General features: G+C 44.2%; 1 protein-coding gene across 1 annotated transcript in view; it reads left to right on the plus strand.

Annotated features, from left to right (window-relative positions):
- The window catches only part of LOC111960869 (high affinity cAMP-specific and IBMX-insensitive 3',5'-cyclic phosphodiesterase 8B-like), a 37,483-nt gene that overhangs the window by 17,584 nt on the left and 1,128 nt on the right, over window positions 1-18,771 (plus strand). The window contains exons 4-10 of the mRNA XM_023983038.2: window positions 4,838-4,897; window positions 5,145-5,202; window positions 5,667-5,755; window positions 6,139-6,217; window positions 6,365-6,505; window positions 6,703-6,791; window positions 7,506-7,560. Coding sequence (XP_023838806.1) covers window positions 4,838-4,897; window positions 5,145-5,202; window positions 5,667-5,755; window positions 6,139-6,217; window positions 6,365-6,505; window positions 6,703-6,791; window positions 7,506-7,560 — 571 coding nt within the window. The remainder of the gene's footprint in view (window positions 1-4,837; window positions 4,898-5,144; window positions 5,203-5,666; window positions 5,756-6,138; window positions 6,218-6,364; window positions 6,506-6,702; window positions 6,792-7,505; window positions 7,561-18,771) is intronic.

An 18,771-nucleotide genomic window follows, 5' to 3' on the forward strand; every position in this document is an offset into this window, starting at 1 on the left:
TGATGCAGCACCATCACTCTCCTTATTTGTCAAATAGCCCTTAGGAGGTGTGTTTTGGGTCATTGTCCTGTTGAAAAACAAATGATAGTCCCACTAAGCACAAACCAGATGGGATGGCGTATCGCTGCAGAAAGCTGTGGTAGACATGCTGGTTAAGTGTGCCTTGAATTCGAAATAAATCACAGACAGTGTCACCAGCAAAGCACCCCCACACCATCACTCCTCCTCCATGCTTCACGATGGAAACCACACATGCAGAGATCATCCGTTCACCTACTCTGCGTCTCACAAAGACACAGCGGTTGGAACCATAAATCCAAAATTTGGACTCATCTGACCAAAGGACAGATTTCCACCGGTTTAATGTCCATTGCTCAGGTTTCTTGGCCCAAGCAAGTCTCCTCTTCTTATTAGTGTCCTTTAGTAGTGGTTTCTTTGCAGCAATTCGACCATGAAGGCCTGATTCACGCAGTCTCCTCTGAACAGTTGATGTTGAGATGTGTCTGTTACTTGAACTCTGTGAAGCATTTATTTGGGCTGCAATCTGAGGTACAGTTAACTGTAATGAACTTATGCTCTGCAGCAGAGGTAACACTGTCTTTCCTGTGGCGGTCCTCATGGGAGCCAGTTTCATCATAATGCTTGATGTTTTTATGACTGCACTTGAAGAAACTTTCAAAGTTCTTGAAATGTTCCGGATTGACTGACCTTCATGTCTTAAAGTAATGATGGACTGTCGTTTCGCTTTGCTTATTTGAGCTGTTCTTGCCATAATATGGACTTGGTCATTTACCAAATAGGGCTGTCTTCTGTATACCAACTCCTACCTTGTCACAACACAACTGATTGGCTCAAAACGCATTAAGGAAAGAAATTCCACAAATGAACTTTTAACAAGGCACACCTGTTAATTGAAATGCATTCCAGGTGACTACCTCATGAAGCTGGTTTAGAGAATGCCAAGAGTGTGCAAAGCTGTCATCAAGGCAAAGGGTGTCAACTTTTTTGGTTACTACATGATTCCATATGTGTTATTTAATAGTTTTGATGTCTTCACTATTATTCAACAATGTAGAAAATAGTGAAATAAAGAAAAACCCTGAATGAGTAGGTGTGTCCAAACTTTTGAGTGGTACTGTATATAAATATATATTTACAGAAATATGTGGGGGATTGGAAATGATGCAGACTACATTGATGGAAGCTACAATATATCTGCAATAAATAAAATAATAAAATAATAATAATCAATTGGCCTAGCTAGTTTCCCTACTTATAAGGACAAATTGAGTTACTTAACTTTCTCCACTTTCCAATCAGTCACTTCATTATTTATAGGTTAGTGTTAGAGGTCTGTATTAGTCGGATGCTACATTCCACATCACGCACGGTTGATCTTGTGTGTGTGTGTGTGTGTGTGTGTGTATCGGGGGCACCCATGACTTGTTGTTAGAACACATTGGATTGAGTCTTTGTTTTAATAACTGCCCACATGGCCTCCCTCCCTCCCTCGCTCCCTCCCTCCCTCGCTCCATCCTTCACCTAACAGCTATTGAACCCTTTAAAAAAACCTTGTTGGTTCCAGGTAGAAACCTTTTGGTTCCACGTAGAACTCTTTTGGGTTCCAAAAAGAGTTCTACCTGGAACCAAAAATTGTTCTTCTATGAGGACAGCCAAATAAACCTTTTGGCTGTTTTTTTTCATTCAAGTGCCACATTATTGTGGTGCCCTCAAGTGCCCTGCTATTCTACTTAGATACACTCAAAGCTTAAACTGTCCTAATAATCCCACCCAGTATTTATCATGTGGCCAGACCATCATATGCTTCTTCGTATAGTATCTAGTGATTTATGAGTTATTGGTCATGCATGGTAATATTTTCCCAGAAGCAGAGTGAGAGAGAGAGAGAGAAAGTCGCTTTCTCTCTTCTCAATAAAGACCCATCACATGTCGCTGTCTGTCTGTTGCTCTCTCTCTCTCTCTCTCTCTCACACTCTCTTTTGCTCTCTCTCTCTCTCTCACACACTCTCTTTTGCTCTCTCTCTCTCTCTCTCCTTCCTTCCCTCCCTCCCTGTCTCATGCCAGCCAAGAGGCTTTTGCCGTCACTCACAGGGATGCTGGCCCATGTTGATTCCAATGCTTCCAACAGTTGTGTCCTTTGGCTGGATGTCCTTTGGGTGTTGGACCATTCTTGATATACACAGGAAACTGTTGAGCGTGAAAATCCCAGCAGCGCTGCAGTTCTTGACACAAACTGGTGCGCCTGGCACGTACTACCATACCCCGTTCAAAGGCACTTAAATCTTTTGTCTTGCCCATTCACCCTCTGAATGGCACACATACACAATCCATGTCTCAGTTGTCTCAAGACTTAAAAATCCTTCTTTAACCTGTCTCCTCCCCTTCATCTACACTGATTGAAGTGGATTTAACATCAATAAGGGATCATAGCTTTCACCTGGATTCACCTGGTCAGTCTATGTCATGGAAAGAGACAGTGTTCATGTTTTAAATACTCAGTGAATATATAAGTCTGTAACGTCTATGTTTTAAATGTAGGGAAATTGTAAAGTATTTTTGCCTGTAACGTCTTTTTCGTTAAGTGCCGGACCCCAGGAAGACTGTCACCATTGGCATCAGGCTAATGGGGTTCCTAATAAAAATCATAAATCAAATCATAAATCGTAAATCTCTCAATCTTTCCCCTCTCTCTCCCTTTTCTCTCCCTATCTCTCCTTCCCTCTCTCGCTCCCTCTCTCTCCTTCACTCTCTCTCCTTCCCCCTCTCTTTCTCTCTCCCTCACTCTTTCTCCCTCTCTCTCTCCTTCCCTCTCCTTCCCTCTCTCTCTCGCTCCCTCTCTTTCCTTCCTTCTCTCTCTCTCTCCTTCCCTCCTTCCCTCTTTCGCCTTCCCTCTCTCTCCCTCTCTCTCTTTCTTCCCTCGCTCTCTCTCTCCTTCCTCTCTCTCCTTCCTCTCTCTCTCCCTCTCTTTCCTTCCCCTCTCTCTCCTCCCTCTCTCCCCCCCCCTCTCTCTCTACCTCTCTCCTTCCTTCTTCTATCTCTCCCCCCTCCTGCTTCCCATCTTTCTGCCAGTACAGTGTGTCCATGGTGAGCCTGTGTAAAGTAGAGAAATTATCTCTCATATGCAAATGACATCACTCCTCCACTGCCCACATGTTTAGACTGGCACTCATTCGAAAGCCACCGTTCATGTTGTGTGTGTGTGTCAAATGAAACTATCAAGTCAAACTCAATCACACATTACTGTCAAACCTGCCTCATGAGCTAGGGAGTTTTTAAGGTAAAGCACAAAAGCACTTCAAGTCCTCATATGTGGTCAAAAACATATACAGTGCCTTCAGAAATTATTTACACCCCTTGACTTTTTCCACATTTTGTTTTGTTACAACCTGAGATGTTGTGTCACTGATCTACACACAATACGCCATAATGTCGAAGTGGAATTACGTTTTTAGAAATGTTTACAAATTAATTAAAAATGAAAAGCTAAAATGCCTTGAGTCAATAAGTATTCAACCCTTTTGCTATGGCAAGTTACATAATAAGTTGCATGAACTCACTCTGTGTGCAATAATAGTGTTTAACATTATTTTTAAATGACTACCTCATCTCTGTACCCCACACATACACATACAATTAGGTCTGAGCAGTGAATTTCAAGCACAGATTCAAGCTCAAAGACCAGGGAGGTTTTCCAATGTTTTAAAAAGCACACTTATTGGTAGATGGGTAAAAAAAACAGACATTGAACATCTCTTTGAGCATGCTGCAGTTATTAATTACACTTTGGATGGTGTATCAAAACAACCAGTCACTACAAAGATACAGGCAACCTTCCTAACTCAGTTGCTGGAGAGGAAGGAAACCACTCAGGGATTTCACCATGAGCATTATGTTTGGGGCAAATCCAACACAACACATCACTGAGTACCACCCTTCATATTTTCAAGCATGGTGGTGGCTTAATCATGTTATGGGTATGCTTGTCATCGGCAAGGACTATGGAGTTTTTTAAGATAAAAATAAATGGAATAGAGCTAAGCACAGACAAAATCCTAGAGGAAAACTTGGTTCAGTCTGCTTTCCAACAGACACTGAGATATGAATTTTCCTTTCACCAGAACAATTACCTAAAACACAAGGCCAAATATACACTGGAGTTGCTTACCAAGACGACATTGAATGTTCCTGAGTGTCCTAGTTACAGTTTTGACTTAAATCAGCTTGAAAATCTATGGCAAGACACAAAAATGGCTGTCTAGCAATGATCAACCTGCCCAGGGACTGCGGTTGAAAATTAGCCGGCTGGCTAAAACCGGCACTTTTACTGAAACGTTGATTAATGTGCACTGTCCCTGTAAAAATAAAAATAAACTCAAACTCAAACTCAACAACCAACTTTACAGCACTTGAAGAATGTTTAAAGAATAATGGGCAAGTGTTGTACAATCCAGGTGTGCAAAGCTCTTAGATAATTACCCAGAAAAACTCACAGCTGTAATCACAGCCAAAGTCTCAGGGGGTTGAATACTTATCTAATCAAGATATATTAGTGTTTTATTTCCCATAAATGTTGAAAAAAAGTTTTCTTACACTTTGCCATTACAGAGTATTTTGTATAGATCGCTGACAAAAAATTACAATTAAATCCATTTTAATCTCACTTTGTAACATAACAAAATGTGGAAAAAGTCAATGGGTGTGAATACTTTCTGAAGGCACTGTATTTTATAATGCTGTTCTCACCACCTGCGGGATTTTGAATGCTTCTTTTTATCAATCTGTTATATTGTGTTTTTCTATTGTGTTGTTGATCCAGGTTGATCCGTGCCACAAAGCCCTCAGAACACACAGTCATTCTGGCCATTGTGCCACAGACGTAAGTATACATCGTAATTGATTGATGGCGTTTATTTGCCCTTCAAGAGGATTTTTTCCCGCAATTCACAACTCAAGTTACATACACAAACACCAAACAACAGTAAACAAACACATATGTTTCCTCACTGATGATGATAATGTCATACACGTGTGTGTATTCTATAATGATATGTGGTGTATATCTTATGTGGGCTGATGATGATAATGTCATAGTGTGTGCTGTTTATGCTGTTCTTTCTCTATAGGCCTTTAGATCAGGAGGAGCCGTCTGTTCGTCCTCTCATCTGCGCTGGATTCAGCAGAGTATGTACTCTTCTCCTTATATGTTCCCTTCTTCCTCCTTATATGTTCTCTATGTACTACAGGAGGAAAAGAGGACATGCCTTTATATGGCATGACATCTGCCACCACCAACTCCTCTGTGACTCTGTAAAGTGAACTCAGCCAGGCAACTTAAAATACTCAACATGCTATCCTATCATCCATCTGCTGAATCAGTCAGTCAGTCAGCTGGCTCATCTTATAAACACATGCAGTGTTTACCTACTGTACTGTACTGTACTGTACTGTACTGTACTGTACCTTACTGTACTGTACTGTACAGCAGGTCACAGTTCTCATCACGTGCCCTACCTCCAAGCTTTTTAGGGTGAAAGGCCTCAGAGCGCAGAACCCAGGCAGAGATCACATCCGCAGACTACACACTGTATAGTACACTATGTTGCTCATGTTTCTCTCTCTCTCTCTCTATCTATCTCTCTGGTCAGAGGTATGTGGAGAACATTAGTGTCTCTGCCTGCTATAACGAATTGCTCCAGATAGAACATGGAGAGGTGCGCTGCCAGTTCAAACTCAGGTACATTGGTCCTCACACACACACACGTTAAGTTCTTCTATCCTCGTATCCTCGTTTTCCATTCAAAATCCTATTTTCCCTAACACCTAACCCTAATTCTAACCCTAACACTAATTGTAACCCTAACCCTAACCCTAAACCTAACCCTTAAGATTAAAATAGCCATTGTCCTCATGGGGACTTAGGAAATATCCCCAGGAGGGAGAACTTTCCTTGTTTTATTATCCTTGTGGGGATTTCAGGTCCCCACAAGGATAGAAGAACCAACCCACACACGCAGACACACACACAAATACACACACACACACACAAATACACACACACACCCACACACACACACACATAGTATGATTAAACAGATATACCTCTCTTCTCTCCCTCAGGGCGTGTAACTCAGTGTTCACTGCTCTGGACCACTGTCAGGAGGCTGTGGAGATCACCAGTGAAGACCATGTGATACAGGTACACAAACACACACAAATACACAGTCATTCAGCCACACTGAAACACAATGTATCTCTTGACATTTCTGGGTTGTTTAGGTATTCTGTGAAATAAACAAACAAGAAAAACAAATCATTCTTATCCATCTCGCTCCCTCGCCCCCAGTACGTGAACCCAGCATTTGAGCACATGATGGGATACCATAAAGGAGAGTTAATAGGGAAAGAGCTGACAGAACTCCCCAAGAGTGACAAGAACCGAGCAGATCTTCTAGACACCATCAACACCTGCATCAAGAAAGGAAAGGTGAGCTTCTGACACTGAGCCACAGTGGAGGTGAGAAATCCTGAGAGAGACCCAAAACCTCAACACCTGGTTGAAGACCATCCATCCATTCTTTATATTTGTCTAATGTTTTCTGTCCAGTTGTCTGACTGTCATTTCTTCGTTGTATGAATGTTATATTGTTGTCTGACTGTATGTTCCGACTATGTTGTCTCTAGGAGTGGCAGGGGATCTACTACGCCAGGAGGAAGTCCGGTGACAGCATACAGCAGCACGTCAAGATTACGCCTGTGATTGGCCAGGGAGGGTAAGTCACTGACATCACTTCCTCTATAAGGGGCCAGGCATCTTAACTTTATTGCACTGGGGACTGGCAGGCTACTGTATGGTCTTCCACCTTGGATTGATAACTGCTTGTGCAACTGGTAGTTACACAAATGTAACCGATGTGAAATGGCTATCTAGTTAGCGGTGGTGCGCGCAAATAGCCTTTCAATCGGTGACGTTACTTGCTCTGAGACCTTGAAGTAGTGGTTCCCCTTGCTCTGCAAGGGCCGTGGCTTTTGTGGAGCGATGGGTAACGATGCTTCGTGGGTGACTGTTGTCGATGTGTGCAGAGGGTCCCTGGTTCGCGCCTGGGTCGGGGCGAGGGGACGGACTAAAGTTATACTGTTACATTGGTGCCGTGACCCGGATCACTGGTTGCTGCGGAAAAGGAGGAGGTCGAAAGGGGGGTGAGTGTAACCGATGTGAAATGGCTATCTAGTTAGCGGTGGTGCGCACTAATAGCCTTTCAATCGGTGACGTCACTTGCTCTGAGACCTTGAAGTAGTGGTTCCCCTTGCTCTGCAAGAGCCGCGGCTTTTGTGAAGCGATGGGTAACGATGCTTCGTGGGTGACTGTTGTCGATGTGTGCAGAGGGTCCCTGGTTCGTGGTCGGGGCGAGGGGACGGACTAAAGTTATACTGTTACACAAAGATGGTTCCCAATCTAATATGCTTTGCTTTCCATCTCTTTACAGTAAAATCCGCCATTTTGTCTCCATCAAGAGGCCCCACAGTGACAACAACAAACAGGTGAGCAGGCATGGAAGTTATTTTTATGTTTCATGTAATGAGAGCAGTCATGGTGGTCTTAATGATTTGATAGTTACATGATCTATTCTTCAACTGTACTTACATAAGATAAATTAATACCCTGTCAATCAAAAAACATTTATTGTTTCCCCCTTTTTTTCTGTCAAGTATCACATAACTCCAGTATGATGTAACTCGTATGGCCTCAAGGTGTTGTTGATCAATGGCAGCTCTATGCTGTATGGAAGGCATGTGGTGTCTGCTTTGTTTGCCAGAATTGTAGCTTCATGGTAAATATGTGGCCTCAAGTGGTTCAGAGACAGCCCTGTGCTAGCCATGGGAAGACCACTTGTCTTCTACTGTATGATGAATAGTCATACAAGACCTTTTATTTCATGTACAGTATGTTCCGTGCTGAAAAACACTGTGTAGACCAGCCTAAATTTCAAGCTGGCCCATGCTGGTCCATGATGGTCTATGCTGTTCATACTGGTCGGACCAGCATGGTCTAGCTGGTTAGGCTGGCCGACCAGCTGGTCAAGCTGGTGATGCTGGTGACCAGCTCATGCTGGTATGTTGGTGACAAATGTATGCTGGTGATGCTGGTATGCTGTTATGCTGTTGACCAGTTTATGCAGGTGATGCTGTTATGCTGGTGACAAGTTTATGCTGGTGATGCTGGTATGCTGTTATGCTGGTGACCAGTTTATGCTGGTGATGCTGTTATGCTGGTGACAAATTTATGCGGGTGATGCTGGTATGCTGTTATGCTGGTGACCAGTTTATGCTGGTGATGCTGTTATGCTGGTGACCAGTTTATGCTGGTGATGCTGTTATGCTGGTGACCAGTTTATGCTGGTGATGCTGTTATACTGGTGACCGGTTTATGTTGGTGATGCTGGTGACCAGTTTATGCTGGTGATGCTGGTAGTTTGGTGACCAGATTATGCTGGTAATGCTGATATGCTGGCGACCAAACTGGTCCATGCTGGTCTATGCTGGTCCAGAATGGTCTAGCTCAGGGGTCTTCAACCTTTTCTGGCCCAGGGACCCCCTCCCAGGCAAACAGGCGATCCAGGAACCCCCCATCATACGTTAGCAAAAAAATACACTGTCTTGTCTTATCATCAGGTGAATGATAATGGCAAGGAGAAGTAGTCAACATTTGAAAATGAATCGATTTGGTAGATCGTTTTTCATTATTTTGAACACCCCACATTATAATTGGAAGAGGAAGTGTAAATTCTAACATAGCCTATTAGCTAGAAAGTTAACTCCAAACACATTTTTGAGAAGAGCAGCTGTTTAGCTGGTAAACAAAAGTTAGCCATGTGTTGGCAAAAATGTATGTCCAAGTCAAGAAAGCTCAACGGCACTTGCCACACTGGTAGCCTATTCACAGGTGATTTTTCAAAGTCTATGTCAGATACTCCAGTGAGTGTAATTTGCTCAATATTAGGAGTTGAGAAATAAAGTTGACATCATTAGAAATAAGATTCTCATCTTTTATACTGTATTATATTATATATTCATAATAAAACACTTCTTTATATATATATATTTCTGCGGACCACCTGCAGTACTAGGCTCCGCGGACCCCTTGTTGAATACCTCTGGTCAAGCTGGTCATCCAAGCCCATCATTATCATATTTCCCAGCATGCTCTAATGCAGTTTTTTGGGGGGAGTTTCAATATATTTTTTGTTTGTTGTGTTTTTGCATGTACATTGATTGATTAATTAATCTTATGCTACACAAAGTTAATAACATATTTTCTTCTAAACTAATCCAATCTGTTTGTTGGACTTTACTGAATTACTGAAATGGTTGTTCCAGTTCAAATGATTTGTCAGAAGTGACAAATTCCCTGGCATTGGACATTGAATATTAGTTATATTTCCTCGCCGTCCAAATCAAAAAATTGTCCTCTATCTTTCGTTTCTGGAATATCCAATGCTCCCTGATTGTCTAGCTGTCATAGTGAGCTGGACACAGTGAAGAAATGGTATTAATGTAGGTCCATTATTATTTCTACACAGTTTCAAGTACATTGAGTCTGTAAAAAAAAGTATATATATATATATACACTGCTCAAAAAAATAAAGGGAACACTAAAATAACACATCCTAGATCTGAATGAATGAAATATTCTTATAAAATACTTTTTTCTTTACATAGTTGAATGTGCTGACAACAAAATCACACAAAATGATCAATGGAAATCAAATTTATCAACCCATGGAGGTCTGGATTTGGAGTCACACTCAAAATTAAAGTGGAAAACCACACTACAGGCTGATCCAACTTTGATGTAATGTCCTTAAAACAAGTCAAAATGAGGCTCAGTAGTGTGTGTGGCCTCCACGTGCCTGTATGTTCTCTCTACAACGCCTGGGCATGCTCCTGATGAGGTGGCGGATGGTCTCCTGAGGGATCTCCTCCCAGACCTGGACTAAAGCATCCGCCAACTTTCCACACCTGGATTGTGCAACATTTGCCCATTCATCTTTTCAACATTCTGCAAGCTCTGTCATTGCTAGATAACAATTTTCAAGTCTTGCCATAGATTTTCAAGTATATTTAAGTCAAAACTGTAACTCGGCCACTTAGGAACATCTTCGTGGTAAGCAACTCCAGTGTAGATTTGGCCTTGTGTTTTAAGTTTTTGTCCGGCTGAAAGGTGAATTAATCTCCCAGTGTCTGGTGGAAAGCAGACTGAACCAGGTTCTCCCTCTAGGATTTTGCCTGTGCTTAGCTCCATTCCATTTATTTTTTATCCTGAAAAACTCCCCAGTCCTTAACGATTACAAGCATACCCATACCCTGATGCAGCCACCACTATGCTTGAAAATATGGAGAGTGGTACTCAGTAAGGTGTTGTATTGGATTTGCCCCAAACATAACACTTTGTATTCAAGACAAAAAGTTAATTGCTTTGCCACTTATTTGCAATATTACTTTAGTGCCTTGTTGCAAACAGGATGCGTGGTTTGGAATATTTTTTATTCTGTACAGGTTTCCTTTCTTTTCACTCTGTCAATTAGCTTAGTAGTGTGGAGTAACTACAATGCTGTTGATCCATCCTCAGTTTTCTCCTATCACAGCCATTTAACTCTGTAACTGGTTTAAATTAGTTACTTTCCTCTCCGGCAACTGAGTTAGGAAGGACGCCTGTATCTTTGTAGTGACTGGGTGTATTGATACACCATCCAAAGTGTAATTAATAACTACACCATGCTCAAAGGGATATTCAATGTCTGCTTTTTTTTCTTTCCATCTACCAGTCTTTGGTCTTTGTCCCAAGTCCCAGGTCTTTGTGGTTGAATCTGTTTTTGAAATTCACTGCTCGAATGAGGGACCTTATAGATAATTGTATGTGTGGGGTATAGATATGAGGTAGTCATTCAAAAATCATGTAAAACACTATTATTGCAAACAGAGTGAGTATGCGCAACTTATTATTTTTTGTTATTTAGTATTTTATTAGGATCCCCATTAGCTGTTGCAAAAGGAGCAGCTACTCATCCTGAGGTCCACACAAAACATGACAGAAATTGACAAAACAGCTCAAGGACAGAACTACATACTTTGTTTTTAAAGGCACATGTAGCCTACATATCAATGCATACACGCAAACAATCTATTATGTGACTTGTTAAGCACATTTTTACTCCTGAACTTATTCAGGCTTGCCATAACAAAATGATTGAATACTGTACTTGACCCAAGACATTTCAGCTTTTCAGGTTTTATTCATTTGTAAAAAAAAAAAAAAAAAAAAAAAAAATTAAATATGACATTATGGGGTATTGTGTGTGGGCCAGTGACAAAAAACTCAATTTAATCCATTTTAAATTCAAGCTGTAACACAATTTTCTTTTTGAAAAAGTCATCGGGTGTGAATACTTTCTGAAGGCACTGTATATATATTTTTCATTTTTTTACTCAAACCACCCACGGGGCGGATTGGACCCCCCGGGCCGTATTTTTGATACCCCTGATTTAGGTAATTTAACCCTGGCAGTCATTCTGAATGCAGATTGTGGGTAAATATAACTTCAAATTATTAGATATTCCCACTCTGGCTAGATTCCAATAGGAATTAAACATCACTTTACAAGCCAGCATAATGTGACTTGCAGGCCTGATGTAGCCACTGTATTAGGGAAAAATTAGGCCCTCAAAGTAAGGCTTATGATATACAGTGAGCACCATAATTCATTGGACAGTGACAATTTTTGTTGTTGTTTTGGTTCTGTACTCTAGCACTTTAAGTTTGAAAGGATACAATGACAATGAGGGTGAAGTGTAGACTGTCAGCTTTAATTTGAGGGTATTTTCATACATATCGGATGAACCGTTTAGAAATTATAGAAGCTTTTGTACATAGTCCCCCCCATTTTCGGGCATCAAAAAACATTGGACAGTTTAGCATAATGTAGAATAAAGTAATCATTGTTAATATTTGGTCGCATATCCTTTGCATGCAATGACTGCTTGAAGTCTGCGATGCATCGACATCACCAGACGCTGGGTATCTTCCCTGGTGATGCTCTGTCAGGCCTGTACTGCAGCCATCTTTTCAGCTTCTGCTTGTTTCGGGGACTTATTGCCTTCAGTCTCCTCTTCAGCATGTAAAATACATGTTCAATTGGATTCAGATCCGGTGATTGACTCGGCCAGTCAAGGATTTTCCACTTTTTGGCCATCAAAAACCCCTTCGTTGCTCTAGCACTATGTTTAGGGTCATTGTCTTGTTGCATGATGAAGTGCCGTCCAATGAGTTTGGAGGAATTTGGTTTTATCTGAGCAGATAAAATATTTCTGTAGACTTCAGAATTCATTGTTCTACTTCTGTCTGCAGTCACATCATCGATGAAGACAAGTGAGCCTGTTCCACTGGCAGCCATACAGGCCCAAGCCATAACACGCCCTCCACCATGTTTCACTGGCAGCCATACAGGCCCAAGCCATAACACGCCCTCCACCATGTTTCACTGGCAGCCATACAGGCCCAAGCCATAACACCCCCTCCACCATGTTTCACGGATGAGGTGGTATGCTTTGGATCATGGGCATGTCTTTTTCTTCTCCACACTTTCCTCTTTCCATCACTCTGGTACATGTTAATCTTTGTCTCATCTGTCCACAATACTTTTTTTCCAGAACTCTTGGGGCTCTTTTAGGTGCTTTTTAGCAAACTGTAATCTCGCCTTTCTGTTCTTCAGGCTTATCAGTGGTTTGCATCTTGTAGTGTACCCTCTGTAGTCCTGCTGGTGTAGTCTTTTACGTATGGTAGACTTTGACACATCTACACTTGCATCCAGGAGTGTTTTTGATCTGTTAGGCTGTTGTCAGGGGGGTTTTACTTCACCATAGAGAGTATTCCCGGTCATCCACTACAGTGGTCTTCCTCAGTCTACCGGGTCTTTTGACATAATTGAGTTTTTGTCTTGTTAATGATGAACCACACTGTTGACTTGGGCATGCCCAGGGTTTTTGCAATGTTCCTGATTGATTGATTTTCATTTCTGAGCCTTATGACGGCCAGCTTCATTTGCATCGACACTGCTGTCTTACTCATGTTGTCACACCCCAACAACAACCTCCAAAGACAATAGCAAAGTCTAGAATCAATACTATTCATCAACAGCTCTCCTGCATTCACTAACGACACAAATGAATACACCTGCCTAACGACCCACATCTGTGAAGACAATTCAACAAATACTTGTAGTACCTTAAAATGGGGGAACATGTACAAAAGGTGCTGTCATTTCTAAACGGTTCATCCGATATGTATGAAAGAAATGGTCACTGTCCAATGAATTATGGTGCTCACTATATGTAATGGACTGTCTTAAATAATAAAGCACTTTGATGCTGGTATGCTGGTCACCAGTGTCCAAACACATACTGGTATGCTGGTCACCAGTGTACAAAACATAGTGAAGGCTTGTCACCAGCAAAAACATAGTGAAGGAACCAGCAAAAACACAGTGAAGGCTGGTCAATTCTGTTTTTTTTCAGCAGGGTTGGCCCCCAGGGTTCTGTACCAGTGCGACAGACAACACTATGCTATGTGGTAAACATTGATTGTCCACTCTACTCTGTATGTACAGTGCCATGTAAAAAGTTGTCTGCTGTCTGTGGACCTACTCTAAGTTGCTTTGGCATTTATGGCATCTGTAGTCTACAGTGGCCTGTTTGTTTTGGCTTGCCTAGGAGCAGGTGTGTGCTTCTCAGTAGGATTCCAGGCTAACAGCTAATGTTCATGCTAAGTTAGTGCTAAGCTATAGGCGCCGCCAAAGCTATTAATACCTACAGCGCAAACTAGCTGCACTCTGACAGACACTACCCTAAGCCAGCTAGCTGCTGCTGCCTTTCATCTGAGTCAAAGCCCAGCTATCACTGTCCTGTTCGATCTCTTGACTCCTAGCCTTGGAAATCTCAGCGTTGTTGCTGGTTCCTGTGTGTGACAGAATTCCTAAAGCTATCTGTATAACTTTATACAGTTTAAATACATTTTGAATAAATAGAAGTAGAAATTAAGTGAGGTGCTAAGTACTGCTGACTAACGGAAAGTCAACTTAGGGAAAGTGCTGAAAGAGGCACACCCCTCTCCTCTTCATTGCAGTGTGATTTATGACATTCCCCTATCAGTCCTTACAGTACCTTTTCTCATTTACAGTCCTTGTGGCCAACTGTTGTCAAGACAGCAATGTTGTAGACTACTGTTTCTGTCTGGGAATGGTTGCTTTGAGTATTAAACAGAATCATTCCTGTTGCTTGTCTTTCCCACCGCAACCCTTGGCCAGTGTCCCTAGTTTCCATTTTAAATCTAGTTGTTGAGTTAGCAGCAGAATCTCTAAGTAGACCTTCACCATGTAGGACTCTGACCTATTTCTACTTAACTGTCTCTCTCTCTACTCTCCCCACCTTCTCTCTCTCTCTCACTTTCTCTCTTTTCCACTCTTTCTCTGCCCTCTGTCTCTCTTTCACTCTCTCTCTTTCACTCTCTCTCTTTCTCTCACTCTTTCTCCCTCCCCGCTCTTCCTTTCTCTCCACTCACGGTCATCATCCATATTGCTGAATGATTCCCTTGCAGCTCCAGCCAGTGCAATGTGCTGTGTTTTAGTTCATATCTGTTGTGTGTTACAGCCCCAAGAGGCCATTAAGATACAAGCCAGCTAAATCTGGCAACCTCCTGTGTCATCAGCAGTGTTTACACTGATTTAATCCTATTAGAGAGAGAGATGGGGAACAAGAAAGAGAGAGAGAGATTGATTGTTGTGAGTGAGCTGAGAGCAGTTGACTTGTGTCCTGATCGGTCTTGTTGTGCCTGCTGACAGGAGCAGATTGACATAGAGCATGCTAAACTGTAAGATACAAGTCTGCTGCTGTCTTTTTAACGAGCAGTGCAGGGACATTAGAGTGTGTATCACCGCCCAGCTGGCAAGCACTTATCAGACCACTGCTGGCTCTGATCCAGCACACCACTGTAGACAAGCTCATATCAAACTGTCAGACGTGTTGACAGCTGATGCCACTAGCAACCCAACAGTGAACTAACTGTAGCTAATGGACAGTCTGCATAATGCTGTTAGTAGTGCCTGCTAGTTACCTACTGCCATTATCCCACTATAGAGCCGATGAGTAACTTAGGCAGTGCTGACTTTGCCTATGTCAGGTCACATGTTTGAGTCCTGAGTAACGGTGTGTGTCATGGCCAGAGGTAGTCCTGAGTAACGGTGTGTGTCATGGCCAGAGGTAGTCCTGAGTAATGGTGTGTGTCATGGCCAGAGGTAGTCCTGAGTAACGGTGTGTGTCATGGCCAGAGGTAGTCCTGAGTAACGGTGTGTGTCATGGCGCCAGAGTATTTCCTGAGTAACGGTGTGTGTCTGGCAGAGGTAGTCCTGAGTAACGGTGTGGTGTTCATGGCAAGAGGTAGTTCCTGAGTAACGGGTGTGTCATGGCCAGAGGTAGTCCTGAGTAACGGTTGTGGTGTGTGTCATGGCCGAGGTAGTCCTGAGTAACGGTGTGGTGTGTGTCATGGCCAGAGGTAGTCCTGAGTAACGGTGTGTGTCATGGCCAGAGGTAGTCTGAGTAAAGGTGGTGTCATGGCCAGAGGTAGTCCTGAGTACGGTGTGTGTCATGGCCAGAGGTAGTCTGAGTAACGGTGTGTGTCATGGCCAGAGGTAGTCCTGAGTACACGTGTGGTCATGGCCGAGGTAGTGTCCTGAGTAACTGGTGTGTGTCATGGCAGAGGTAGTCCTGAGTAACGGTGTGTGTCATGGCCAGAGGTAGTCCTGAGTAACGGTGTGTGTCATGGCCAGAGGTAGTCCTGAGTAACGGTGTGGTGTGTGTCATGGCCAGAGGTAGTCCTGAGTAACGGTGTGTGTCATGGCCAGAGGTAGTCCTGAGTAACGGTGTGGTGTGTGTCATGGCCAGAGGTAGTCCTGAGTAACGGTGTGTGGTGTGGTCTGACCAGAGGTAGTCCTGAGTAAGGTGTGGTGTGTGTCATGGCCAGAGGTAGTCCTGAGTACGGTGTGGTGTCATGGCCAGGGTAGTCTGAGTAACGGTGTGCTGTGCACGGCCAGAGGTAGTCCTGAGTAACTGGCGTGTGTCACGGCCAGAGGTAGTCCTGAGTAACGCGTGTGTGTCATGGCCGAGAGTAGTCCTCAGTAACGGTGTGGTGTCATGGCAGAGGTAGTCTGAGTAACGGTGTGGTGTCATGGCCAGAGGTAGTCTCAGTAAGGTGTGTGTCATGGCCAGAGGTAGTCCTGAGTACGCGTGTGTCATGGCCAGAGGTAGTCTGAGTAACGGCGTGTGTCTGGCCAGAGGTAGTCCTCGTAACGGTGTGTGTTCATGGCCAGAGGTAGTCCTGAGTACGGTGTGGTGTGTGTCATGGCCAGAGGTAGTCCTGAGTAATGGTGTGTGTCATGGCCAGAGGTAGTCCTGAGTAACGGCGTGTGTCATGGCCAGAGGTAGTCCTCGTAACGGTGTGTGTCATGGCAGAGGTAGTCCTGAGTACGGTGTGGTGTGTGTCATGGCCAGAGGTAGTCCTGAGTACGGTGTGTGCATGGCCAGAGGTAGTCCTGAGTTAACCGGTGTGTGTCATGGCCAGAGGTAGTCCTGAGTACGGTGGGGGTCATGGCCAGAGGTAGTCTGAGTAATGGTGTGTGTCATGGCAAGAGGTAGTCCTGAGTAACGGTGTGGTGTCATGGCCAGAGGTAGTACTGAGTAATGTGTGTGTGTCATGGCCAAGGTAAGTCCTGAGTAACAGTGTGGGTGTGTGTCAATGGCCAAGGTAGTCCTGAGTAACGGTGTGTGTCATGGCCAGAGGTAGTCCTGAATAACGGCGTGTGTCATGGCAGAGGTGTCCTGAGTAACGGTGTGTGTCATGGCCAGAGGTAGTCCTGAGAACGGTGTATGTCATGGCCAGAGGTAGTCCTCAGTAACGGTGTGTCATGGCCAGAGGTAGTCCTGAGTAACGGTGTGGTGTGTGTCATGGCCAGAGGTAGTCCTGAGTAATGGTGTGTGTCATGGCAGAGTAGTCCTGAGCAACGGTGTGTGTCATGGCCAGAGGTAGTCCTGAGTAACGGTGTGTGTCATCGCCAGAGGTATTCCTGAGTAAGGTGTGTCATCGCAGAGGTCCTGATACGGTGTGTGTGTGTCATGCCAGAGGTATCCTGAGTAACGGTGTGATGTCATGGCTCAGAGGTAGTCCTGAGTAACGGTGTGGTGGTGTGTCATGGCCAGAGGTAGTCTGAGTAACCGTGTGTGTCATGGCCAGAGGTAGTCCTGATAACCGTGTGTATCATGGCCAGAGGTAGTCCTGAGTAACGGTGTGGTGTGTGTCATGGCCAGAGTGTGTCCTGAGTAACGCCGTGTGTCTGCCAGAGTAGTCCTGAGTAACGGTGTGTCATGCCAGAGGTAGTCCTGAGTACGGTGTGGTGTATTCATGGCCAGAGGTAGTCCTGAGTAACGGCGTGTGTAATGGCCAGAGGTAGTCCTGAGTAACGGTTGTGTGTCATGGCCAGAGGTAGTCCTGAGTAACGGTGTGTGTCATGGCCGAGTAGTCCTGAGTAACGGTGTGTGTCATGGCAGAGGTAGTCCTGAGTAACGGTGTATGTCATGGCCAGAGGTAGTCCTGAGTAACGGTGTGTTCATGGCCAGAGGTAGTCCTGAGTAACGGTGTGTGTCATGGCCAGAGGTAGTCCTGAGTAACGGTGTGTGTCATGGCCAGAGGTAGTCCTGAGTAACGGTGTGGGTGTGTCATGGCCAGAGGTAGTCCTGAGTAACGGTGTGGTGTGTGTATGGCCAGAGGTAGTCCTGAGTAAACGGTGTGGTGTGTGTCATGGACAGAGCTAGTCCTGAGTCTGTGTGAGGATGCTTCAAGTGGATTAGCGGGCACTGGTCATATCAATCCTTACAGAACATCACACATCTATTCCTCTCTTTATCACTCTCCATCTTCTCTTTAGTTTGTCCCTCCCTCCCTCCATTCTCTCTCTCATCTCTGTATCTGAAGGGAAGCATTAGGGGTATCTGAGCTGACCCTTACTTTATCAACATCCCCAGTCCCCTGTGGTTTTGGTTTGATTCTCATTCTTCCCATCCCCCCACACACAAAATCACTACTCACCTTCCCTTTCCCTCTCCTCCCCACCTCCTCTCACCATCTCCTCATCTCCCCTCACACCTCTCCCCTCATCCTCCTTATAGCCCATCCAACAGCTCCCCACTCCACCTATAGCCCTCCTCACCTCACCTCTCCCCTCATCCTCCTTATAGCCATCAGTCCCCAACCATAGCGTCCTCACCTCACCTCTCCCTCATCCTCCTTATAGCCCATCAGCTTCCCCAACCATACCGTCCTCACCTCACCTCTCCCTCATCCTCCTTATAGCCATTCAGCTCCCCAACCATACCGTCCTCACCTCACCTCTCCCCTCATCCTCCTTATAGCCCATCAGCTCCCCAACCATACCGTCCTCACCTCACCTCTCCCTCATTCCTCCTTAATAGCCCATCAAGCTCCCCAACCATACCGTCCTCATCCTCACCTCTCCCCTCATGCCTCCTTATAGCCCATCAGCTCCCAAACCATACCGTCCTCACTCACCTCTCCCTCATCCCTTATAGCCCATCAGCTCCCCAACCATACCGTCCTCACCTCACCTCTCCCCTCAATCCTCCTTATAGTCC

The sequence above is a fragment of the Salvelinus sp. IW2-2015 genome, linkage group LG4q.1:29, assembly GCF_002910315.2.
Source record: "Salvelinus sp. IW2-2015 linkage group LG4q.1:29, ASM291031v2, whole genome shotgun sequence".
Classification (NCBI taxonomy): Eukaryota; Metazoa; Chordata; class Actinopteri; order Salmoniformes; family Salmonidae; genus Salvelinus; species Salvelinus sp. IW2-2015.